Source organism: Beta vulgaris, chromosome 5 (genome assembly GCF_026745355.1).
Source record: "Beta vulgaris subsp. vulgaris cultivar EL10 chromosome 5, EL10.2, whole genome shotgun sequence".
NCBI lineage: Eukaryota > Viridiplantae > Streptophyta > Magnoliopsida > Caryophyllales > Amaranthaceae > Beta > Beta vulgaris.
In genome coordinates, this window is record NC_079206.1 from 13,216,288 (window position 1) to 13,242,760 (window position 26,473).

At 35.7% G+C, this 26,473-nt stretch overlaps 1 protein-coding gene across 1 annotated transcript; it reads left to right on the forward strand.

Moving 5' to 3' along the window:
- Nucleotides 1–1,837: 1,837 nt before the first annotated feature.
- On the forward strand, nucleotides 1,838–26,473 carry LOC130591342 (uncharacterized). The gene is made up of 4 exons (XM_057394621.1): nucleotides 1,838–1,940; nucleotides 2,029–2,418; nucleotides 2,498–2,656; nucleotides 26,318–26,473. The coding sequence occupies exons 1-4, from the start codon at nucleotides 1,869–1,871 to the stop codon at nucleotides 26,471–26,473; spliced, it is 777 nt and encodes a 258-aa protein (XP_057250604.1). The 5' UTR covers nucleotides 1,838–1,868.

Sequence of the window (26,473 nt, forward strand, 5' to 3'; positions counted from 1 at the left end):
TTGGCTTTTTGGCCTTTTCGCTCCCAAAATGTACTTATGAAGTGATTTAACCTCAAATTTTTTTGAACATGATTATATGATGTATAATGTAACTAGTATGTAGATTTTTAAGCTTTAATTTCTTTGTTGGTTGCATTTTGGGAACGAAAAGGCCATTTCCGGCCTATTTTGGCCTATTTTGGCCTTTTCGCTCCCAAAATGTACTTATGAAGTGATTTAACCTCAAATTCTTTTTGAACATGATTATATGATGTATAATGTAACTAGTATGTTGATTTTTAGGCTTTAATTTCTTTTTGGTTGCATTTCGGGAACGAAAAGGCCAATTCCGACCTATTTTGGCCTTTTCGCTCACCGTGCACACCCCTCCCCCCGCCACCCCCCTCCCCCTTGCTGCCAACCCTCCTCCCCCCCTGCAGACCCTGCACACACCCCCCCTCCCCCCACCTGCTGCCCCCCCCCTTCCCCAGCTGCCCTGCCCCCCCTCCCTGCACCCCCCTTCCCCCCCCTACAGAACCTGCACCAACCCACCCCTTCCCCCTTCCCCCACCTGCTGCCCCCCTGCTGCCCCCCTTCCCCACCTGCTGCCCCCCCTTCCCCCCTGCACCCCCTTCCCCCCTGCAGAACCTGCACAACCCCCCACCCCTTCCCCCCTTCCCCCACCTGCTGCCCCCCTTCCCCCACCTGCTGCCCCCCCCTTCCCCACCTGCTGCCCCCTGCACCCTCTTCCCCCCCCCCCCCACTGCCCACCTTACCCCCACCATACTAGTTACATTTTTAATTTGCCAATTTTATTTTAATTAATTCGTATTTTTTTTACCATTTCAGGGACATGGAGGATGTGCATACGGATACGAGTGCGGAACACACTACCGAGGATGAGTCTTTCGATCACAAAAAGGAACAACGACAAATGGTTATGGCTCGACGTGAAGAAAAAGGTATACAAGCGTCAATTGCAAGTAAGAACTTGCAGACGAAAAAGAGGAAAGGAAGGGGACCTACAAAGTCACTAGGGAAACCCACCCTAATGACTTTGGAGTACGATCAATTGGGGCAACCTTGTGGAAAATGGCGTCAAAAGTATGCCATGCAAATTGGGATTTGCATGCATAAGCTCTCCATTCTCCATTCATGGAAAGAGGTCCCCGAGTCTTTGAAAAAGATGATTTGGGAAGATACTATGGTAAGATTCGCGTATAATTATTTAGAATTTTAACACTTTGGTTAAATATACTATGTAATATTGACTAATTTGTGAAATGCGTTCTTTGTAGAATCAATTCCATATTCCAAACGATGAAGCGAAGAAGAATTTGTTTCTATCCGCAGTTGCCCAAAGGTTCCGAGACTTCAAGGCCAAGCTAGTGTCGGGGTGGATCACGAAGCGGAGAAAAGTCGGGGGAACAAAGAAGAAGAAAATCTACGACGGGGAAGCAACACCTTCTTCTGAGGCTTCACATGACACATCATTCGAGGATCCCTCCAAGCTTCCATATCAGATATGGAGGCATATCACAGCTGAGCAGTGGCATGCATTTGTTGCACAAAAAACAACTACCCCAGAAGTTGTTGTAAGAATTTTTTACTAGCTAAGATTTAATACTTCAGATCCAATATTATATAACACCATATCTAACCTTTGTTTATATTTGTGTGTTTCAGGCAATTCGTGAGAAAAATAGCGCGAATGCAAAATCTAGGAAGCACTACACCATCTGGGTGCTCATTCGTATGGTCAGGCGAGAGAATCGTGGATGTATGACCATTACCCCACGATTGCGTCGACCACACGACAATCGGGCACTAGCTCTACGACGACAGCTGCACAGCGGCAACCAGATAGAGTGCTCGATTGGTGGTGTTCCATGCATGGGGTTGATGCAAAGGGACAGAGAGTCATACCTGATCCCGGAACAAAACAGATAGCTAATGCCATTGTAAGTACATATTATAAGTTATTGATAAGGTTTACATAATAATATAACTTCTGCGCTCACGAGTATTTTCTCTTTATCATTTATGCAGATTGGCTTGAAGGAAAAGGAGGCAGCTGGTGAGTTCACTCCTAGAGGACAAGTTGATGCCTTACACGAGACTCTAGGACGGGACCAGTATGGACGTGTGAGGGGCGTAGGAGGTGTCCGCCTCGGGGTGAGAAAGGTGTATGGTGATCAATACACCTCTACGTCCAGATCCACTACCTCCAGTGTCAATTCATCACCTTCCATAGATGTGGAGGCTATGAAAGCCGAACTTCGGGAGGAGCTCAGAGCGGAGATGACTCAGAATTTCAACGCCATTTTGGCGCAGATGGGCTTACCGACTTTTGGTGCTTTCACGCAGGGCAATGTTCCTATGCAGCCTGTTCCTACGCAGCCTGTTCCTACGCAGCCTCGTCCACAACCGGAGTTAACGGTAATTGTTTAATATCACAACTATTGTTCTTAAATATGTTGTTTCATAGACTAACCTTGAATAGAGTTTTTTTTTAAAGGAAGAGACACCATGTGAGCTATGTAATCAAGGAGATGGTCATGGTAGATTCATTATCGTGGCTTATGGATCTGTACAGCCCCCTAGGGACCGGCCACTATTGCACAACCAGCCAGTAGCTGATATTCACTATGTGGTCAGCGTTGAAGACATTGTGCCGGTTTCGAAGCATTTCCTCTTCCGCTGCCGAATGCAGAGTTGGTCTACAGTTATTGTCTGATTCCATTGGCAGTTATATTCTATGGCCGCGTGCATTGGTGCGGTTAGCATATCAGGTACAATCTCTAACATAAGTTATATACATAGTTTTTCTTTTATAGTTCCTATATATGATTGTCAGTAATATCTTTTAATTTAACTAATTACTAGGGTTCGGGGAAGGCCGACAGGAAGGGAAAGAAGGAGCTTCACCTCAGGGAGGCCGACGTGCCCAAGTGGGAACGAATTCTTCGGCAAAGTATCCACTCATTACGGATATGGAGGTGGTGCAACGCCTTACTAAACCGTGCTTCTGGCTACATGAGTGCATTAGCGATGCAGCCATGAAGCAATGATTGAGATTAAGTTGTCGCACCACCAATTCCACTACATTGATGAGGAAACATCGACCTTCATTTCTAAGGATGATATTAAAGAATTCTTACTTGGGGAAGAGTTGAATGTTTCCATGATACAAACATTCATGAGGTAATACTTTATTAATTAAGTAGTATTCAATCCAACTAATAATAACTTCCATAATAAGTAAGTTTTTTATTTTATCAATATGAATTCTCAGGCTATTATACAATGATGTGAGGCGATCTAGTCAGCCAATCTTTGGTTGGTTATGTCCAAGCTTTGTACGAGATGACAGTTGCGTACAAAACGAAAAAGAGGTGAAAGTATATCTCAAGGATTCTTTGAACGCATGTTCTCGTCTTGGATATAAGATCGTTCTTCTTCCTTACATTGAATCGTATGCTTCTTAAACTGACTTTTTAATTAATTAAATTGACCTATTAGTTGTTCTACGATAACAATAACATTATTTTTATTGTTGTAGGAACCATTGGACACTCATTGCAATATGTGTGTCAAGTAACGAAGTCTACCACTTTGATTCTTTGCGTAAAGGAACAATACGGTCCTTACTAGTCAAATCATTGTTAAATAGGTAGCCTAATCGAAACTATATATGCACACTTAGCTTATTAAATATTAAATGTACATCTAATCTTATAATAATGTGTATTGATGTAGTGTGATGAAGAAGATTACTTCATCTGGACTTCGACAAGGAAAAGCTCCTGTTTGGTATTTAGTCGAGGTAACATGTAATATTTTTTGCATCCTTTTATACAAACACATAATACACATATAACATGTCATTTATTGCATCTTTGGTGAATTTTAGTGTCCGGTACAAGAAGGTGGACTTGCGTGTGGGTATTACGTCATGAGGTTCATGCTCGATATCGTCAACTATTGCAAAGATGTTGTTGATCTTCGAAAGGTATGTAACTTTTAGGTTTCCAATTGTTGTTTGTTGTATTTCCGGCCTATTTTAGCCTTTTCGCTCCCAAAATGTAGTTATGATGTGATTTAACCTCAAATTCTCTTTGAACATGATTATATGAGGCATATTATAACTAGTATGTAGATTCTTAGGCTTTAATTTGTTTGTTGGTTGCATTTTGGGAACGAAAAGGCCATTTCCGGCCTATTTTGGGCTATTTTGGCCTTTTCGCTCCCAAAATGTACTTATGAAGTGATTTAACCTCAAATTCTCTTTGAACATGATTATATGAGGCATATTATAACTAGTATGTAGATTCTTAGGCTTTAATTTTTGTTGGTTGCATTTCGGGAACGAAAAGGCCATTTCCGGCCTATTTTGGCTTTTTGGCCTTTTCGCTCCCAAAATGTACTTATGAAGTGATTTAACCCCAAATTCTCTTTGAATATGATTATATGAGGCATATTATAACTAGTATGTAGATTCTTAGGCTTTAATTTGTTCTTGATTGCATTTCGGGAACGAAAAGGCCATTTCCGGCCTATTTTGGCCTTTTCGCTCCCAAAATGTAGTTATGAAGTGATTTAACCTCAAATTCTCTTTGAACATGATTATATGAGATATACTATAACTAGTGTATAGACTTTTAGGCTTGCATTTGATTTTGATTCCATTTCGGGAAGATATATGTCATTTTTAGAAGTACTAACTACGGTAAAATGATTGACTTTTTTATATGTTTATTCCTTGGTTGTTTTGCAAGGTTTATGCTAGTTCCATACCACGTTTGAGGAACTTCACCAAAGAAGAAATTGACGAAGTTCGGGATAAGTTGGTGTCCCACATTACCGATGATTGCATAGGATGAGATTTTCGCTCCAACAATGTACTACTAGCTAGTTTCTATCATCCTATGTACACTTTTTACATTATTTTAATATATTTGAAGTTAATTATTACCTTTCTCCACTTGTCATATATTATCGTATTACAATTTGCATTTTTTTTCTTGGCCAAGGGAGGTTATGGGTGGGGGTGGGGCTGGTGTGTGGGTGCAGGCTGTGCTGCTGGTATGTGCAGGCTGTGTGCAAGCCAAAAAAAAAAAACTATAAAGTGAAGGGCTGCGCTAGTTTAAAATAGCGCAGCCCTTCTAATAAGAAGGGTTGCGCTTGTCCTTCACTAGCGCAACCCTTCTTGCTTGAAGGGTTGCCCTTCTAAAGCAAGAAGGGCTGCGCTTGTGAAGGAGGCGCAGCCCTTCTAGCAACGAAGGGTTGCGCTTTTTTCAAAAAAGCGCAGCCCTTCCATCAGAAAAGGGCTGCGCTTTTTACAAAAAAGCGCAGCCCTTCGTTGTGAAGGGCTGCGCTTCTCTAGCGCAGCCCTACTTGAATACTGAAGGGCTGCGACGGAAAGGGCTGCCCTCAAAAAGCGCAGCCCTACATGCCATTTTCAGCGCAGCCCTACTGCTTTTTTCCACTAGTGTTATTCGATCTAAACTTAATTTTTCTGATTTGATCTGATCTGAACTTATTTTTTTCTGATCAGATCTGATCTGAACTTATTTTTTCTAATCTGATCTGATGTGATCTGATTTACAAGATCTTATCGTTTATAAAATATATTATTACTAATATATTATTACTTTGTAATTCATTATTATGCAATACATTATAAGATCTTATTCAGGGGGCGTTTGGTAAATGAAGGGGAAAGGGAAAGGGTTTAAGAAAGAGAAACAAGGAGAATCAAAAGCCAAACCCTTTGATTAACAAGGTTGTTTGGTTACAATACATCTTTTCTTACTCTCACAAATGCTCCACCATAAATGTTCTCCCGCCCTCACCTAATAACCTCCACCACCACCTTGCTGCCGCCTCTCACAGTTGCTGCCGCCCCTCCAATTGTTGCTGACGCTGCCCTTGCGCCTCCTCTCTTCTATCTTTTCCTTGTCCACCACCACATAAGCTCATATTTGAGGTTTTAAATGTCAAATTCGACCATAAAAACTTCATATATGAAGTTTTCATGGCTGCATTTGACCATTTAAAACCATAATCAAAGATAAGTAAAGGTAATTCGTTGTTATTATTGCTTTTCTTTTATTTTTGAGGTGGGTTTTTTTTCCGGTATAGGGTGGTGTTTCGGTGGCTAAGATGGGAGTTTGCTTGTTTGTGTGGTTGTTTCATGTCGACGTGGTGGTTTTGTGGACTGGGGTGGTTTCGTCGTGGTGGGGTGGCAGTGGTTTCGTGTTGTTGTGATGGTTTTTTTTTGTGTTGTGTGTATTTGTGTATTTCGTAGTGCTTTGGTGGTTGCATGACTGTGGTGGGGTGGGGGTCGATGATAATTTCTTGGTGGTGGCCGGTGGGGTAAGATTCGCTGCTGTGGTGGTGGAATGTGGTGGGATGCTTGTTCGCTGGTAGTCGTGGTGGGTTAGCTGGGTGGTAATTTTGTGAAATAGTGTGGTGGTTGTGGTGGCATGATTGGTTGTTGTGGTGGTTTGATTGGTGGTCAATAATGGGTCAACATGACCATGGAGTTAGAGGAGAGAAAGGGTAAGTGAAAACCCTTGGGGGAGATGAGGAATCAATGTAGAGGACTTTGGGGGTAACCAAGGGTAAATGGAATGATTAAATGGACAAAACAAACAACAAGTAAGGAAATTAGCTTACTTGATTCCCTTTCCCTTTCTTGTAACCCCCAACCATACGCCCCCTTATAATATTACTATTATTATTATTTTATTTCTATCATAAAAAATTGACAGAAATAATCTCAACTTTGACCGGCCCGCTCAAAATAATCCGAACTTTGGGTTATTCTAGAATAATCAAAACTATTCGGGGTACCTTCTCAAAATAATCCAAACTTTTATTTTTCTTGCCTTCAATGATCCCTTTTGGGTCTATTATATATAGGATATTTAAAAGTTTGGATTATTTTGAGAACATACTCCCAATAGTTTGGATTATTCTAGAATAACCCATAGTTGGGATTATTTTGAACAAAACGATGATAGTTTGGATTATTCTTGTCAATTTTTTTATTATCCAAACTATTGGGAGTATGTTCTCAAAATAATCCAAACTATTGGGAGTATGTTCTCAAAATAATCCAAACTTATTATAGAATTATTTTTGTTATTATCCCTTGAGCAGAGTGTTGTTCTTGACAAACTTTTTAATATTTCAATAAATTGGCTTATCTTTTTGTATTATATCAATGGATGGTGGTTTTCCATGTATTGACTTGTTTGTTGGTTGGAGGACAAACATAAATTCTACTGTCAAATTTGGTATTGCTAGAATTTTCCTTTGCATCAAAATTGGTATAAAAGCCAACTAGCTTATGGAAAATTGATCTCATCCCTTCCTCAATCCTCTTGAGCTCCATTCGAAATCAGAGTGCAAACAAAGGAAGAGGTATACCAGATCTAGATTTATAAATTGTATCTCGCACTTAACTTATTTTGAAATGTGATCCGAACTTAGTAGTTTCGTTGTCATGAATTTGAGCTCTCATATTTTATATATTTCTTATTTTTGCGTCAATCTTATGTTCTTAACACGTGCTTTTAATTTTCTATTATTTAATAACAACAAATTACTTAGAATAATGATAACAATGACATTTATTAATGATAACAACGATATTAATAATAATTACCAATATTAATAATTAATATATAAGTACAACAGTACAACAACAAAATAATCCTTTCGAACAAATGTACTAGTAAATAATAGTATTAATAGTAATAATGAGTTTTTAAATATAAGCATGATCTAATCTGAACTTATACGATCTGATTTGATCTGATCAGATCTGATATGATCTGATTTGAAATAAGCAAAAATAAGGTAAACTAAACATAGCCTAAATCATTAAATTTTCATCAGATATTGTTAAAGCTAAGCTAATACTAATCACTATTGACAATAGAAGTACATTATGAAACAAAATGGAACTTTTTATGCAATAGTATGTGGAACACTTCATGTTATAACAGTATATGAAAAATGGTAGTTCTCCTATAGAGCACCTTTACATGATGCACGGAAACTCTTATTAGGTCAACGTTTATCGTTTCCAGCACATTCCAAAACTTCCAGAAACTAATTTGAATTTTCTTTTTAAAATATATAGTGGATTGAAACGAGATCAATATTTTTTTATTATAAAAAAAAAACATTTTTTTCCCTAAAAAGTCCGCCTTTTATATTCAATGTCTTTAAATATCAAAATATATCCTAATCTGCTTTCAAAATTTTAAAATATTGTGTTTCATAGAGTTTTCCTCGCATTTCCCTACTTTTACAATTTGCGTTTCCCCGTCACTGTGTCCATGTGTCATGTCCGTGCAACTTATAATAGTACATTATATATAAATGCACTAAAAGGAACTAAGGTCCCGTTCTTTTGGATTGAGAGAAACTGAATTGAACTAAGAGAAACTGAATAGCAGAGAAAAACTGAAATTAACTGAATTGAACTAATTTGAAAATAACTGAACTAAACTGGAAATAAGTCCAAAGTAATAGCGCCTAACTATTACATCTTCTCCTTATAATTATTGCATCTAGTCTTATATGCACGCGATGCGTGGCGAAATCATATAAAATTCTTCATATATAACAAAGATAGAGATATGGTGATCTTAATTTATTTTTTTAATTAAAGTAGGAAGTTAGCCTTCTTTTTTTTCTATATTTTATTTTTTGGTATTCCCCAAGTATTGCCATATATAATAGATATTTAAATTGTTTTTGTAATATTTGGTGAGTTGGGGATATTTAGGTAATTAAGGGAGGACACTAAAGGGTTAGGAGTTCACATATAAAATAGATATATATAGAGTTGTACGTATGTCAATTCACAACTTTGTACATTAATATCTTTAATTATATTATAGTAAAAATTATCGATCTGGGAATTATGTCCACAAAGTTGGGGCTCATAGAGCTTTGGGCTTTCGGGGTCTTCAAATGGCTGAGTGTGCTCTTCTCCAGGGTTGTCACTGGAAGATTGGTAATGGAAATTCTCTTAAATCTTTCTCAACATCATGGCTGCATGGGAGAACTCCAGTTGCCAGGATTAATTAGCCTTTAAGGCAAATTCAGAAGTCTAAAGTAAGCGACTTTATAGACGTGGAAACCATGTCTGGAAAGCAAATTTGGTTCGATCTTTCTTTTCCTATAAAGATTCGAAGGGGATTCTCTCCATGGAACTGCCTTCTCAAAATGCAAACAATTTTATGGTTTGGTCTCATCACTTAACTGACCATTTCACTACTAAAACTGCTTATGCACACTTGATTATGCAACAGTTGCATATAAATCTTTTGACCCGGAAAGTGCAACAAAAAGTGTTCAAGGTTTTATGGCATCTACCCATTCTTCCCAAATGGAAATACTTTATTTGGAGGCTACTTCTGAATTGTCTGCCAACTAAAGAACAATTGTTTAAATGAAAGGTGCCTGTTACATCTTTTTGTGATATATGTCAACATGAGATAGAAACTTCATACCATGTTTAAGAGGTTCAAAAATAAAGTATTTTATTTGGAATCTCTGGAGCATATGGTTGCATCGTAATGAACGTCTCTTTTGCCAAGTAAATCCATATGTTTCTCGGATTTCCCAACTTTTTCGAGACTGTGTAGAAATGGATAACCAGCTTGCAACCTTTCTGTGTTTTAATAATCTTCGCTTCTTTCATCCACCGGAACAGGCCATGGATTCATCGCCGGGGTTTTTTGGGCTTCATCTAGGATCAACTAATTTGGGTGCTCCTCAACATATAATCCTTTTTTATGCAGCATGGGAAAACGAGACAAGAGTAGTGGGGTGTGCATGGGTAGTTCATGAAATTTCTTCCCCAACACAATTGGAGAATGGCGGTGGTACATATGGGCTGGCTACATCAGCTCTTCATGCTGAAAGTCAAGCTTTCCTTCATGCTCTCACTTGGGCTCATTCGCAGGGATGGCGATGTATATCCTTTTTTACCGACTGCACTAATCTTATAATGTCTTTAAAATATCCCATGAATGTTCCCTCATCGGTCTATTGGACGATATGAGACATTAAGTAGGCCTGTCAATCAGGTCGGGTTGGGTCGGGTTCGTGTTCGGGTCAAGTAAAATCGGGTTAAGAACCCCTAACCTGAACCTGATCTGTTTTATATTTTCGGGTCAACTTTACCAACCCTAACCTGATCTGAAAATTATCGGGTCAACCTGACCTGATCTGTTTGACCTGAATTGTTTTAAAACGGGTTGTAAGTGGGTCAACCTGAACCTATTTGACCCGATTTTTTCAGGTTGACCCAACCCATATTACCTGATTTTTTTTACCTTCAAAACAATTGCATAGTTCAATGAAATTTCAACAAACTTAGCTAACCAAGTTCATACTTGGCAATAACACATATATAATACTAAATACTAAGTACCAAATTCATACTTAAAAATATTACAAATCAAATCCTTAATGTTTTAGACTAAGACAACCACAAGTTCACAAATAAAATCTTCTCCTCTGCCTCTGATGAGAACTCAATTTGCTCCTTGAAGCTGTAAACCAAAGTAAACAAATAAATAAAGGGTAAGAAAAGATAGGAAAACAGAAGAATAAAAAAAACAGAACGTTTAACAAATAAGAAAACAGAAGCATAAAAAAAACAGAACATTTAACATAGAAGAAAAAACGAAATAAAATGGCAGTAAAATAGCAAAAAAACGAAATGAAATAGAAAAAAAAAAAACGAAAAAAATTGCATAAAAAAACGAAATGAAATATCAGAAAAAACAAAACGAAATAAAATAAAATGGCAGAAAAAAATAAAATAAAATAGCATAAAAAAACGAAATCAAATAGCAGGAAAAAAAAAGAAAAAAAATAGCATAAAAAATCAAATGAAAAGGCAGAAAGGAAAATGAAATAAAATAGCATAAAAAAATGAAATAAAATAGCATAAAAAAGAAATGAAATAGAAGAAAAAAAACGAAATAAAATTGCATAAAAAACGAAATGAAATAATACCAGAAAAAACAAAATGAAATAAAATAAAATGGCAGAAAAAAAATAAAATAGCATAAAAAAAATGAAATGAAATAGCCGGAAAAAAAAAAACGAAAAAAATAGCATAAAAAATAGCAGAAAAACAGCAGAAAAAAAATTGACAAAAAAATTACCTGAATGTTGAAGAAATAAAGAAGACCCACGAAGAAGATGAAAAAGATCAACGAAGAAGACGGAGCAGAACTCCAGCGTGCGCCGCCGCCGGCAGCAAAGAAGAAAGAGAGAGAGAGAGTGAGAGAGAGAGAGAGAGTGAGAGAAATTTAGGGTTAGGACTGAGACCTTGTGTGTGAGAGAGTGACTGGATGAGGGGGTGGAAAACTAGAAATATTTTAGGGTTAGCAACTTAGCGTTCTTTTCTTTTTCTTTTGGGCTGATATCACTTCTTTTCTTTTTGGGCCCAAAATCTTTGGGCTGCACAAATTTATTTTAGTTCAATTATTCGGGTTAGGTTATACAGGTTGACCCGACCTGATTTTGACCCACTTACAAATCAGGTCAAGCGGGTCATTTTCAGGTCAGAAAATTCGACCTGAACCTAACCCATTTAACTTTCAGGTCGGGTTCAGGTCGACCCATTTAACTAATCGGGTTGAAAATCTCAACCCAAACCCGCTAATTTCGGGTCGGGTTCGGGTCGGGTTGTCAGGTTGGGTCGACTTTTGCCAGGCCTAACATTAAGCTTGCAGCTGCATCTTTTTCTTGGTGTTTTCTTTTAAAGATGAATTGTCAACAAGTTCAGCGAGCGCATGATAAAGCGTAGATGTGTGCTAGAACTTGTTTGCAATTCACCTTATAAATGTCTTAGTTTTATTGTTGTTTCCCCCTTTGCAAAAAAAATAATAATTATCAATCTATATTTTGAGAGTATCTATTGAGACAAATCTAATCTTTTTACATGAGTAGTTTTTCCCAATACATTTAAATCATAAATAATGCATCACATAAATAAGAAGTACTGAAATTCAAGTGAGAAAAACAAAGAGGAAGTACTCAATGGTATGTCCATACAATATCGGTAATCTATCACCCCTCCATGTCTTTACAAAATCAAAGAGATACAAGGAAATATTTTTCTGGTTTAGAATCAGATAGCAAGCTTCCTAGTTCATTATATGATAAAAAAAAATTTAAGTATAACATATTATTTTTTAAATATAATTAATGATATTAATAACAAAATAGTTTTAAACGACTATAAGTTTGCAATTTTTTTAGTAACAATGTCACATGTTACTAAAACGTTACAATTCATAGTCCGTTTAACCCGTTTTGTTTTCAAATTGTGCAAATTCACAGTTTTAATCATTTTTTGTTTTATTTTATTAAATAAACAGAATAAATTGAATTTAACATTAAATAACCACCTTTGTTTCGAGAGGCTACAGAACTTTGTAGCACCCACTAACGTCATCATTCTTCCTGCAACAATTTTTGAAAAATACTAACTTGTTACCATAAATCAAATCAACCTTTCTTTAAACACTTATTAAATTTATTTATTCAAATCAATTTTACTTATAGGATGGAGTTTATAATAATCACCTTTGCAGATTGTGATAGATGAAGATGGTTCCAACTAGTAATACGCTTCGAAATCTTATCCAACAGAGGAGTGAAGTGTTGAACCTTGGTTGTCTGAAAATCAATGGTGATGCCGAGGTAAGTGTCAAGTGATGTTTTTGAATCCATACAACAAATGGATTTATAATCCCTTTGGCTTTCTGGCGGAGTATTAGGACTGAATTCAACAAAAGACTTTTGTAGATTTAGGAGTTGTCCCGATATAGCACAGAACTGGTTGATCGCTATAATGACTTCCCGACGAGAATCCTGTCTGAAGAAAAACATAGAATCGTCCGCAAAAAAGAGATGTGATATCGTTGGACCCTGATTGCGAACACGGATTCCTTGAAACAACCGTATCTCCGTTGCCACGCTTGTCATACGAGAAAGGATATCCATGCAAAACAAGAATAGATAAGGCGAAAGAGGATCACCTTGACGTAATCCACAAGTAGGAGTGAACGGTGTTGTTGCATGGCCATTAATTAAAACCAGATATGATACTGTGGAAATACATTCCTTGAAACAACTAAAATTTGGCAAAATAAATCTATTCTTTGAAATACAATTTTTTTTTGGTAGATGAGAAAAACTTAGGATACCCTTTTCTCAAGGGAGTAACCTAACAAATCTAGAAGAACAAAATGATCAAAGGTAGGATCTGTTCTAGTGACAATGTCAACCTTGGTAGCAGAAATAGAGTGACCTTTTTTGGAGAGATAATCTGCTGCATTGTTGACTTCACGGAAAATGTGATCTATTGAGTAAATATTTCAACTGATTTAGTAACCATCGGATGTCATTGATGAGTGTGTGTATATTCCATGGACAGAAATAGAGCCCTTGGAGAATTCGAATCACAACCTTATTGTCTCCTTCAACATATATGTTCTTAATATTGAGTGTATGCGCCAATATGAGTCCATTTGCAATCCCCGGGCTTCAGTAACAATCGATGGCGTGTAACCGAATTGATATACTTCGGCTGCTAATACTTGTCCAACAGAATTACATATGACTATACCAGGCGAAGGGGACGACCCAATAAGGGACCCGTCAAAATTGAGTTTATAACATCCTTACTGTGGAGGATGCCGCCGAACTTGTACCCTGTAGGAGTCCTACAAGAAGGAATGGAAGAAATAGTGCAAGAGATATTTATCATTGTACGAGCATTCCATTCTTGTTGTAGATGCCATGCCCTATAGTATATGCGTTCAACATTAATAGTGCTATTTTCAGACACAATAGAATTACGTTCTTTCCAAATACTCCAAAGACTATAACTAACCAAGTTAATAGCCTTAGGATGGTGACGAAAATAATTAAAACATCGCTCAATATTAGTAGGAATATTAGTAGAAATTTTTTTTCTTATATGATTGGATGTCCAATAATGGCGAATAAAAGGCAAGAAAAGAAATATGATTTATGGTTTCAATGTCTGTATGAAGCACAAGACACTGGCATTGTCAGTTATTTGCCTTTTTTTTATAAATTTGACATTAAAGGAAGGCCATTATGTAGAATTTGCCACAAGAAAATTTGTACTTTAGGGGCAATATCAAGCTTCCAAATCCAATAAAATTGCCAAGGGGTGTGAGAAGTAGAATGAATCCCACGAGCAAGCCAGGTCGCTAAATGGACGGAATATTCTCTTGAACTTGTAAGACCCCACCAAGGTGCATTAGGAATCTCTTGCGTGGGAATATACTTGAAATCCTTTGAACAATATGAGATGGCACTAATTGTTTGAACATTGAGATATTCAATTCTCATGAAGGTAAGAGAACAAGACTCACAATTAAAGCAAGGTTTTCAATATTTGTAATATCTATATCGAGAGTTTTAATGAGATTTTGTTCAAGACACCAATTGTCAATCCAAAAATAAACATATTCTCCTATTCCAATTTTTCCAACATATTCCTTTTCTAAAAAGTTCGCGATTATAGAATAGATTTCCAAATATGAGTAAGAAGGTTTGTGATTCCACTAGGAACAATACAAGAGGGGGGTGAATTGTATGTGCAGAAATAAATGTAACTTTTTACGCTATAAAACATAAACAAAGAAACAAGCTAAAGAAGCACAAGAGATTTTTACGAGGAAAAACTTCTTGGTCCCAACAAGAAGAAATAACCTCGACCACTAGGGATTTTAAACACCACATTTTCACTAATTAGGCCAAACAACTTTGTTACAACCTAAATTTACTCACGGGACACACCTTGAGTTCCTAATGCTCTCAATTTCACTTGAAGTTTTCTCACTTTAACTTGCTTCACTTAAAGCTTTTTCTCTTACATGACTTCACTGAAAACCCTCTTACCCCAAAAACCAAAATACAATGATCAATAAACTTAGTGGAATTAGAGTACGAAGAAAAAGAACAAATGGCTTTTATGAGAGAATAAAGCACTAACACTTTACTTAGTTAAACTCACTAAATCACTTGCTCAGACACAAATTGGAACTTAATTAGACACAAGTATTTACAGTAGTGATTTCTTAGAACGTGGGATTACAACATGTGTTAGTGGTGAAAACATTTTCCCATGATGTTCCTCAACTAGAGGAACACATTCCTTTTAACACCCATGATCTCCACGATCTAAGTTAAACGTGTATTATGTAAATTTTACTGCTTCCTAAATTCAGCAACCACTTATGCAGTAAATCAAAAATCTGATTTAATTAAAAACTATTTTAATTAATAAAACCAAAATTAAATTATTTACTCAAAATGTGATCTTTAAAAACATTTTCCTTAAATCCAAAAAGGAATTTTATTTTCTAATAAAAATAAATTCTTTTTCTTAAAAATATTATCCTAAAAATGAGATTTTTACTAAATAAAAATGGTGTCCTATAATTAAGGTTTTAATCACTCAAAGGTAATTAATTAACTGTTGTACTGCTTCAACCTATGTTTAGTTCCTTTTAAAACAGTTAGTTCCTTTAACTCAATATAACAATGCCACTTTGTGTGTTCCTTACAAAGGAACAAACACTCATTCTCATTTTAAATTGCCACAATTATTCCTTACCAATTCTTACTCGTTCCTTTACCTTGGAACTAGAAACAAAAGCATTGCTTTGGTCTTCTTGCTCCAACGCTTCTACAGTATCAAATCCATGAGAATCTTAACTTAGTCTTCAAAATTCAAACTTGATTTCTTATTCTGACTTAGTATTCTCTTTTCTCTTTTCATTGATACCTTTGTAAAATCCATTTACTTAACAACTTGTTAGTTCATCACTTAGTTAATTTGTATCTTTGTTCCTTTGCCATCATCAAAACTAGAATTCAACAATTTTCTCCTTTTTGATGATGACAACAAAGTTACAAACTAAGGAAAATAAAACAACAAATAAATAACTTAAGAGAATGAAAGAAAGCAACAAAATAGTAATAAACTTTATAATTTATTAAGGCAGATCAAGGATTTTAACTTTTTTTAATTTTACAACTTAGTTTGTTCCTAGTATCTTTTCCCCCTTTGTCATCCTCCAAAATATCAAACTCTTGTGATTTTGGGAAGACTGGTATTTTCAAGACCTTTAGACCATTAACAAGCGTCATAAAATGGTTAAGTTAGGATTTACAAAGGTTAGAATTGGTCAAACATCAATCACATAATATTAGCCATTCCAAGTAAGAAATTATGCAATTAAATCACAAACGAAGACATTTTTAGCACAAGTCATTGTATTTATATCACTTATTACACAAAGATACAAAAGATAAAAGGAAGAAAAGAAACAAAAGCGAGGAGTTCCTGTTCCTTTAAGAGAAACAGGAACTATACATTAGGAATGGAAGGGAAATTGTGTTCTTTTAGGACTTCTTCTTCCACCACTTCCTCTAATTTCTTCATAACCTCCTCATGATGCCCATTCAGTTGCTTCTTCAGAGAAATAATTGCTTGGGACATCATCTCTGTGCTCTTTTGTTGCTCTATCAGCGTATCACTAAGGACTTTCATTATACCCATCATCTTATCAGTTTCATCATCCATAGTCTAGTGAAGGTGATTATAGAATTTGATCATATGCTGAACAGGGAGATAGACTTTATATACCCATCCATAATCATGCAAAGGAACTTGTTCCTTTCCCTTTGAGCCAAAGTCATAGGTAGTTTTGGTGGAGGAATTGGAGTGTGTTCTTGGGATGGTCCCGTTGTTCATGTGAGAGGAACAGAAGGTGAAGTGGTGGAGTATAGTGGAGGAAGAAATGGAGGTTTGGCGGTAGAGTAGTAGATGTAGAGGAAAAAAGGTTAGGCTCGTTTATGGCAACCTTCATCTGTTCATAAGTGGAAGGAACAAAGAAGGATGTGGAAGAGATGGGAGAGATTGTATTAAGAGTAATCAATATTTTTGGTGAAGAAGGAGGAGCGGGTTCCTTAGGTGAGTTTTTATGTGGTTCTTGTGAATCATATAGGACTAATGGAGAGTCCTTATTAGAACGAAACATGGATAATTTTTTCAATTCTCAACCTAGAACTTTTCCTAACTTGTTTAGGAGCAGGTTCGGTAGGCTTTTTGGCAACTGTTTTTTGTTCCTTGGGGGCTTTTCCTTTGGTTCATTAGGTTTAGGAACTTATTCCTCCTCTACTGCCTTAGGCAATTTTATCTTTTGCGAGAAACTAGAGACTATCCTCCCTTAAGTCAGAACCTCATCTTGGACAGAAAGGTCCGATTCATATAAAGTTTTTTCAATTAAAATATGACCTTACCTAATTCCCAAGATAGGTCAACCAATAGTTTTAACTTTAAAGTGGGAGAGAAGAGAGGTAATGAGTGCTCCATAACCAACAACACAATGGTTTTTAATACATTGTGTAAGATGTTGGATAAAAAGGGAAGGGGAGTTGATTTAGATGTGGTGGTCAAGACAGAACATGTAGCACATATCTAGGAGACCCACTTCATTCCTCTTTTCAGTTCAAAGAATGAGTGCCCTCCAAACAAGATTAAACAAAATTTTATGTATTGAGGAGAGGAGATTGTGATTGATTTTAGTTTCACCAGCGAATTCCCCAAAGGATTGAACTATGTCATCCTGGGAGAAGTAAGGAAAGGTGACTGTTCCTTTCCTCTTGAAATATAGTTCAGTTCCTGTGCAAGGAACTTCCCATATTTTTCCTAAAGTTTCATGGGAAAATTTTATTTTCTTCCCCCTGACTTCAGTAGTGCGTACTCCATCAGTGTTACTGAAATTTGCATGAAATTCATCCATTGCTAAAGGAACTAAGGCATTGTTAAATGCGGTTTCAAAAAGGTATTTCATACCTTGTTCCTTTAGGATTTCGATAAATTAAGTGAATTGAACTCTGTTGGCCCATTCTAAATCTACACAAAAATCGAGTATATACCTATTATCACTTCGTTGCACCCGTTTCTTTAAGGAAGAAGTGGCAGTTCCTTTGGAAGGAACAAACGTTGCTTCGTTCTTCGTCTCCCTCAACTAATTGAGGGGTTTCTTCTTCATCATCTTCCCTAACCAGTTTTCTTCTTATTACACTTCTCCTTGGTGCCGCCAATTTTTGCTCTTCCACATACATTTGTGTTTCTTGAGGATTTGTAATTTCTAGGGTTTTGGATAGAGAAGAGGGGTTTACCATTGATAGGTTTTGGAGTTTTTGCTTTTGGAAAAGGTGAATTAAGAGAGCTTTTTGCCATTTAATGGAAAAAGTTCGAGGTTTTATCTGATGCGAAGAGGTGAGATGAAGATGAACAATGGTGAAGATGATGTGATTAAAGGATGATTTTGGAAGGAAAGTAGAAAAAAGAAACAAGATGCATGTAACAGTATATGAAAGATTACATGTGGAAAATTAAAGAGATAAAATAAAATAAAGAAAAGATAAAAATTGAATCAAGATTTGTTAAATTTGATTCCTATATTTTAGGGATTTTCGAAATTTTTGATCTTTATGGACTTTTTAATTTTTGGAAAGAAAAAGAAAAATATGGTTTGCTTTATTCCTTGTGCTATAGGAACAAATTATGCTAATTATCAACATTTTTCAAATTATACATGTTTCTATCACTTAGGAACAATAAGGGGAGTAGTATGTGACATTTGTGAGTTGCTTTATTCCTTTGAACCCATGTTTATGTTTAATTAGAACATTTTAATTTGCAATGGTCTTAGGCAATTCATCACAGTAACTTAATATCACATAGAGTAAGACAAATCAATTCAGACACTGAGGATTGCAACAGGAATAATTACTTAAGTTTTATTAAACTTAACTCAAGCCTTAGTTTTTCGTATCTATTTATTTGTAGAGGCTTGGTTAGAATATCAGCAATCTAATTTCAGTTTGACAAAACTCAAGTTTAATCAAACCTTTTCCCACATTTTCTTTTAGAAGTGATGTCTGGTATATATATGCTTAACTCTTGAATGATGCATTGGATCTTTGAAATACTAATGGCACTTGTATTATCACAATAAACAGGAACACGATTAAAGTTTATTCCATATATAGTCACAGAGTTTTTTTTTTCCAAAGCATTTGAGAGAAACATGCAGCAACAACTCCATATTCTACTTCAACAATGGATAAAGCAACTAAGTTTTGTTTCTTGGTATTCCAAGAAACTAAACTATGACTAAGAAATTTGAGAGAAACATGCAGCAACAACTCCATATTCTACTTCAACAATGGATAAAGTAGCTAAGTTTTGTTTCTTGGTATTCCAAGAAACTAAACTATGACTAAGAAATTGAACCATACCTGAGGTGTTTTTCCAATTTACAAGATCTCCAACATAGTCAGCATCAACATATCCTCTTGTAATGATATGTTTTAGTAAAATGAGTAAACATCTTTTATATGCTTTCCTTAGCCTTCATGGAGAACAATTCATATTGATTCATTACTAAATCAAATTTAGATCTTTTGACTTCATTAGTTTGTTCATGGGTTACTTCAAGTAAATCTCCTATTTGCTTTGCAGATTTACATCTCATGTATTTATTGTGTGCATGGGGTCCAAGTCCACAATGCAAAATTTTAACAACCATAACATTCACTTCCATTTTTCAAAGTTAGCTTTGTCATATTCAGAGAAGGGTTTAGGAATTTCCTCATTTTTGTCATTAGTAGTTGTGACCTCAAAATCACCAACTTCAATGACTCTCCTATACATGATAGTTTTCGGCCTTGATGAAAATCTCCATTATGTTCTTGTAGTAGGAACAGAATTTCCCATTGAACATAGGATCCCTTTGCGTAGAGTATCTTTCTTGAAGTTCCTCGGTGGTCTTCATTGTTCCTTGGATCATTTTCTCAATAGGGTTTCCTATTTTTCGTGAGTTACCTCTGATACCAATTGTTATTTTACTAGGAACAATACAAGAGGGGGGTGAACTGTATGTGTAGAAATAGACGTAATTTTTTGTGGAATATATAACTTAATCAAAGAAACAAGCTAAAGGAGCACAAAGGATTTTTACGAGGAAAAACTTCTTGGGCCCAACAAGAAGAAACAACTTCGAACACTAGGGATTTTAAACACAACACTTCCACTAGTTAGGCCAAACAACTTTGTTACAACCTAATTCTACTCACGGGCCACACCTTGAGTTCTTAAACTCAAGTTCTTGAAAAATTGTTCCCTCAACAATTGTTGCTCTCAATTTCACTTGAAGTTTTCTCACTTTAACTCGTTTCACTCAAAGCTTTTTCTCTTACATGACTTCACTCAAAATCCCCTTACCCCAAAAACCAAAATACAATGATCAATAAACTTAGTGAAATTAGAGTAAGAAGGCAAAGAACAAATGACTTTTATGAGAGAATGAAGGCACTGACTCTTTAGTTAGTTAAACTCACTAAATCACTTGGTCAGACACAAATTGGAACTTAATTAGACACAAGTATTTAAAGTAGTGATTACTTGAAACGTGGGATCAAAACATGTGTTAGTGGTAAAAATATTTTCCCGTGATGTTCCTAAACTAGAGAAACACGTTCCTTTTAACACCCATGATCTCCACGATCTAAGTTAAATGTGTATTATGTAAATTTTACTGTTTTCTAAATTCAGCTACCACTTATGCAGTAAACCAAAAATCTAATTTAATTATAAAGTGTTTTAATTAATAAAACCATAATCAAATACTTTTATCAAAATATCATCTTTAAAAATATTTTCCTTCAAGCCCAAAAGGATTTTTATTTTCTAATAACAATAAAATCTTTTTCATTAAAAGATTTTCCTAAAAATCAGATTTTTACTAAATAAAAAATGGTTTCCTATAATTAAGGCTTTAATCACTCAAAGGTAATTAATTAACTGTTTTACTACTTCAACATATGTCTAGTTCCTTTTTAAAACAGTTAGCTCCTCTAACTCAATATAACATTGTCACTTTGTCTTTTCCTTACAGAGGGACAAACACTTATTTTCATTTTAAATTGTCACAATTCCTTACCAATTTTTACTCGTTCCTTTACTTTGGAACTAGAAACAAAAAGTCTTGCTTTGGTCTTCTTGCTCCAACGCTTCTCCAATATCAAATCCATGAGCATCTTCACTTAGTCTTCAAAATCCAAACTTGATTTCTTATATATTCTGACTTAGTATTCTCTTTGCTCTTTTCATTGATACCTTGTAAAATCCATTCACTTAACAACTTGTTAGTTCATTACTTAGTTTATATCTTTGTTCCTTTGTCATCATCAAAACTAAGGTTCAACAAGGTTTCGATCTATAAGCAAAGAATAATGAAGTGTTCTGTAGATATCTTTGCGCATTAGAGTGGGCCAAAGATTTTCTCGATCAGTCAATATTCGCCAGCCAATTTTTGCCCAATAAGCATTATTCACATAAGCCATTTTTCAGAAGTTCAAGCCCCCATATTTTCTAGGACGACAAAGTTTTTACCAAGCCACCAGAGGGAAGCCAGAAGAGTTAGAAGATGACTTCTAAAAAAAATTACGATTAATAGCATCAATTGTTGAGCATATTTTCACCGGAACTTTAGTAAAAGCCATATGATAGAAAGGTGTAGATTCAAGATGGCTTTGAATAAATACTGATTTCCCTGCCTTATACAAAAAATGGTTATGCTAAGAATTAATTTTACTATCAACTTTGTGTATTAAGGAAGGGTTAATATTGGGAAGTGGCTTATAGTTGGAAAAAATAACTCATAGATAACGACCTAAAAAGGTTTTAGGGGTCATGTTAAAGATGCTAGCAATACCGCACTACCGTTGATTCGGAACATGCTTTGAGAAAGCAATTGCAAAATTTATGAAAATGAATGAGTTTACTAGAGCTTTGGGGTCCGGTGAGCAGATTCTGAGGTGGACTTACAAACAAACAGCCCATTATTCGCAAAAAATAGCCCATGAATGGATTGGGATCAAGGTGCTATCTTGATGCCAATTCCTGACCTTGGGGTCTGGTCCGTGTTGAATAATGTAATTGTCTAGAAAGGACGTCCTTACAAATAATAAAAATGTATGATGATAATGAGTCTACTTGTCTGATTCCCCTAGAAGGACGAAGAACAGGGGTAGCGTCTTGGTTAAATACAATGGAGTAGGATACTGAAGAGATACATTGCATAATCCACGAGATCCATTTAGGATGAAAGCCATAGCTTTTCAGCACATGGTTTATAAAATCCCATCATAACCGGTCATATGCTATTTTCATGTCCAATTTGAGTGCAAACCATCCAACCTTTTTGATTGATTGAAAAGATTAAGGACTTCTTGTACAATGAGCACATCGTCTTGGATTAATCTACCTAGGGTAAATGCATTTTCAAATGGGCTAATAATTCTGTTAAGGATTGATAGAAGTCTTGCGATTAGGATTTTAGAAACGATTTTGTACATTGTATTACATGAACTTATTGGTCGAGATTGATCGGGCTTTTGAGGGTTATCGACTTCGGGTTTTAATGTGATCAAAGTATGATTAATACTTCTTAGACACCTACCATTTGTAAAGAAATCGTGCATCACTTTGCAAATATATGAGCCTACGATATCCAAATATTGTTGGAAAAATTTAGCTCCAAATCAATATGAACCCCGGGATTTTCACTAGTGGAAAAAAGTTCATCTGATGCGGTCAAAATCGGGCTTACAGATGCGGTTTTGGTCCGCATCTGATGGACCCGCAGAGGCCAACAAAAAAATCTGATGCGGTTAAAAACCGCATCAGAATGTAAGAATCTGATGTGGTTCTTAACATGACCGCATCAGAAAGTCACCTTTGGCTATTAAAAAAAATACTGCATACAAAGCAAATAGTGCTTTGTATGCAGCATCAGGTCATTGTAAGTATTTACAACACAAAATCCAGCAAGTAACCAAAACATTATCCAACCCAGAAATTTATTATACAATAATATAAACAAATACATTATACAAGTTATTTACCAAATAAACTATCAACAAAAAAAACAAAATCCAGTAATAAAATACAAAAAAAAATGAAATAATAAAATAAAACTAAAACAATCGAAAATAAAACTAAAACTGAAAATTATAAAATAAAACTAAAACTGAAAATAACAATGAAAATAAAAATTCAGAATTGAAATTATAAACTTTAAACTAAGCTAATTACAAAAACGAAAATTAAAAACGGAAAAATAAACCCAGGTCTGGAAATTGTTGATGTCGAATTTTTGATGTTGTTGCTGATGAAAACGACGGTGTTGACGAGCGACGGTGGTGACGATTTTTTGACGAGCGAAGTACAGACGAGGGAGGAGCGACGGAGATGAGCGATGGAGATCGAATTAACGGATTTTTGATGGGATTTGATGATAAAAACGACAGTCGATTTCGATTTTGATATCTAAAAAAAATCGTTTTCATTCAATGTTTGATTCAAAGAAGTTGACGAATTTTTTATGAGGGAGTTGATGAGAGGGGGAAAGGAGAGGGGGGTAGGCGCCGTGATGAGAGAGAGAGGCGCTGAGCATGGGAGGGGGAGGGGAGAGAGAGAGGGTTGTTAGGTTTAGAGAGAGACGCTGAGCATGGGAGGGAGGGAGAGAGAGAGGTGTTAGGGTTTGTGAGTGGAGAGGCGTTTTTAGGGTTTGGGGTTAAGTAAATGGACTGGGCTTGGGTGATAAGGAAAATGAGCGATGGGCCATGTGAATTGGGCTGGAGTTTCATTTTTTATTTTAGAAAAAATAAAAAAAATCTGATGCTGTCCTAGGAATCGCATCAGATTTCCAAAAACCGCATTAGATTTAAAATCTGATGCGGTTTTTTAAGGACCGCACATATTCTATTTGCCAAATTTCCCTCTCATTTTTTTTGTTGATTTTCGGATGAGGTTTGACAAAAATTGCACCAGATATTAAGTGACATATAAGGTTTTTTCCACTAGTGTTTGAAGGGTCAATACTAAAAAGAGCTTTACAAATCTCCTCATCAAAAATTGGAGTAGTTAGTTGTGTATTATCTTCATCTGTCATAACCGAAGATATGCATGGGGTTATAATGGTTCAATTAGACTAAAATGTAGAGCTAAAACGTTCTTGAAATTCAGCTTGGAATGCCATGCTAATTTCAGATGGGGAATCAACTGTGCCATTGCTTCATAGAATTCCTTATATTTAGAATTTGTTGACGTTTTAATTTGGAGATGATCTTTTAGTGAGAAAAGGATGTATTACGATCGCCTTTTGTCATCCATTATTTGCGAGAAAACTTTCCCCAATATCTTTGGTTAAAGGACAACAATCTTTCTCGTTGTCTTATAAGGCGAGCTAAATGTTGTTCAATATGAGGATTATTAGGATACAATAATATCAGTTGATTCTGGACATTTACTAATTGGCTATGATTTTGGTCTAATTTTAGTTGCATATGACCAAATTTATTCTTGGACCAAGTTTTCAAATCTCGTTTCACATATTGAAGGTTTTGAAAAATATTGTAAAAATGCGAGCGAGAGTGTTGTTGTTTCCATTTTCGTTGTACAAGTTTTCTGGTATACAGATCATTGGCCCAAGCATTTTTGAAACCAAAATCTACGGGGCTTATGTTGTGTGACCTGAGTTGATAACAAAATAATAGGAGCATGATTTGAGCATGTAAATGTATCATATTGAAGAGTAGCATTAAGATGAAGAGTTGCCCATGAGTAGGATAACGATGAAGCTTTTCATAATTATTGATTATTATATCCTTTTTCCAAGAAAAGGAGCTAGGGGGACTTACAATATCCTGCACATTACATGCAAAGACAAATCCGGATAAATCTAACAGCGATTAGTGGAACCCAGGTTGCCTCCGTTCTTGTCTGATATATGCAACAGTTCATCAAAATCACCAATAAAGCACCAAGGCATTTGCAAGGTGCTAAAAAATGAGGCAAGATCATTCCAAAAATAACCTTTAATTCTCATTATTTTGTTTTGGGGCATACAAACCTATTAACCAAAAAGATGCTAAGTTATTCTTGTCTTGTACCACAAAATTTGCAAGCGAAAAGTACATTGAGGAGTGATCGAGAAAGTATTATAGTTCCACAAAATCCACATACCGTCATAATGACCATTTGGATCAATAATAATAATTTCATCAAAACCTAATATTTTTGAAATAATATTTCGATTAATTTTAGGACTAGTTATTTCAAAAATAAAGAAAATATCAGGTTTGAATTTCCGAGCGAGATAAAGTAACTCACTATAGGCATTATGTTTTTAGCACCTTGGATATTCCAACTAATGATTTTCATAATGTAAATAAAGTACTTTAAGCAGGCTAAGACATTAAATGTCCGGGCCAGCATCATATGATGTTGGGCAAGACTATCAGCGGGTCCCGAGAATCAGAATAGAATGCATAAATTAATTACATGATATGGAAACCTCTGGGTACTAGTCCCTAAACTCAAAAGGCAATTCACATAATTTATTCATAGTAAAATATGTAACAATTTTTTGAAATTTTACCATATAATATATTATGCCATTAGTTGTCATTGTAGAACTAATACAATCCTTTTTTAATGTTTGATTTATCTTAATGTAAATAGACTTGCTACCACTGATGTTATCCACCTTGGCATAAAGGAGTAGAGCATACATGAGTTCCGTACATGTGCTATCAGACCTACAGTAGAAATGATTAGTCCAGAGGTGGTTAACAATAGATAATGGCAGTACAATATAATAAAATTTGAGCTAAGTAGGCCAATTAACTAGTAGAAATAGAGGACTTATCATGTCCAAAAAGAGGTCATTAGAATTTAGAAGTCCAAACTTTTCCATGAAGTAGTAACCAAAATGTAGCATTCTCATTAAGTTTGCAACATGTGATACACATACATTAGCTACTATAGTAGGACTGCATATTTTAATAGCAGGATAGTAGTATTGAGATACATTATTTTATATGTTAGTAGTAGTAGTATAATGCCAGAGAAGATAAGCAAAAGTTAAACAGGCATAATTGGTGTTCACTTTTTTATCTGCTTCGGACATGCCAAAATCAACCTTATCTTCAGTGCGGCGTCATTTTGAAGACTTCAAGGATATTGATATTTCCTTCCCATGACCCAATGCATTAATAAATAGCTTGTCTACATTAGATTAATCATGCGCAAGGGCAGCTTCCAATGAGGAAGGGTTGATTTGACCCATATTAGATCCATATTCATTAATTACATGAGGGAATGTAGGAGCCTGAATGGCAGGATGTTTGTAGTGCTTCTACAAACTCAGGATCAACTTTTTCGATTGTTTCAGTAGTTTACAGGGGATCAAGACTCAAGAGTGGTGGTAGCATGAACATATGGAATGTTGGTCATAAGCTCAAGAGATTTTGGAGCATATAG

Bases quoted from the DNA above. Each gene is read 5' to 3' on its own strand.
- LOC130591342 (XM_057394621.1), top strand. From the start codon at position 1,869: ATGCATGGGGTTGATGCAAAGGGACAGAGAGTCATACCTGATCCCGGA. The intron at 1,941-2,028 runs GTAAGTACATAT...TCATTTATGCAG, and splicing joins AACAGATAGCTAATGCCATT to ATTGGCTTGAAGGAAAAGGA. The intron at 2,657-26,317 runs GTTTCGAAGCAT...GAGGGAATGTAG, and splicing joins GCGTTGAAGACATTGTGCCG to GAGCCTGAATGGCAGGATGT.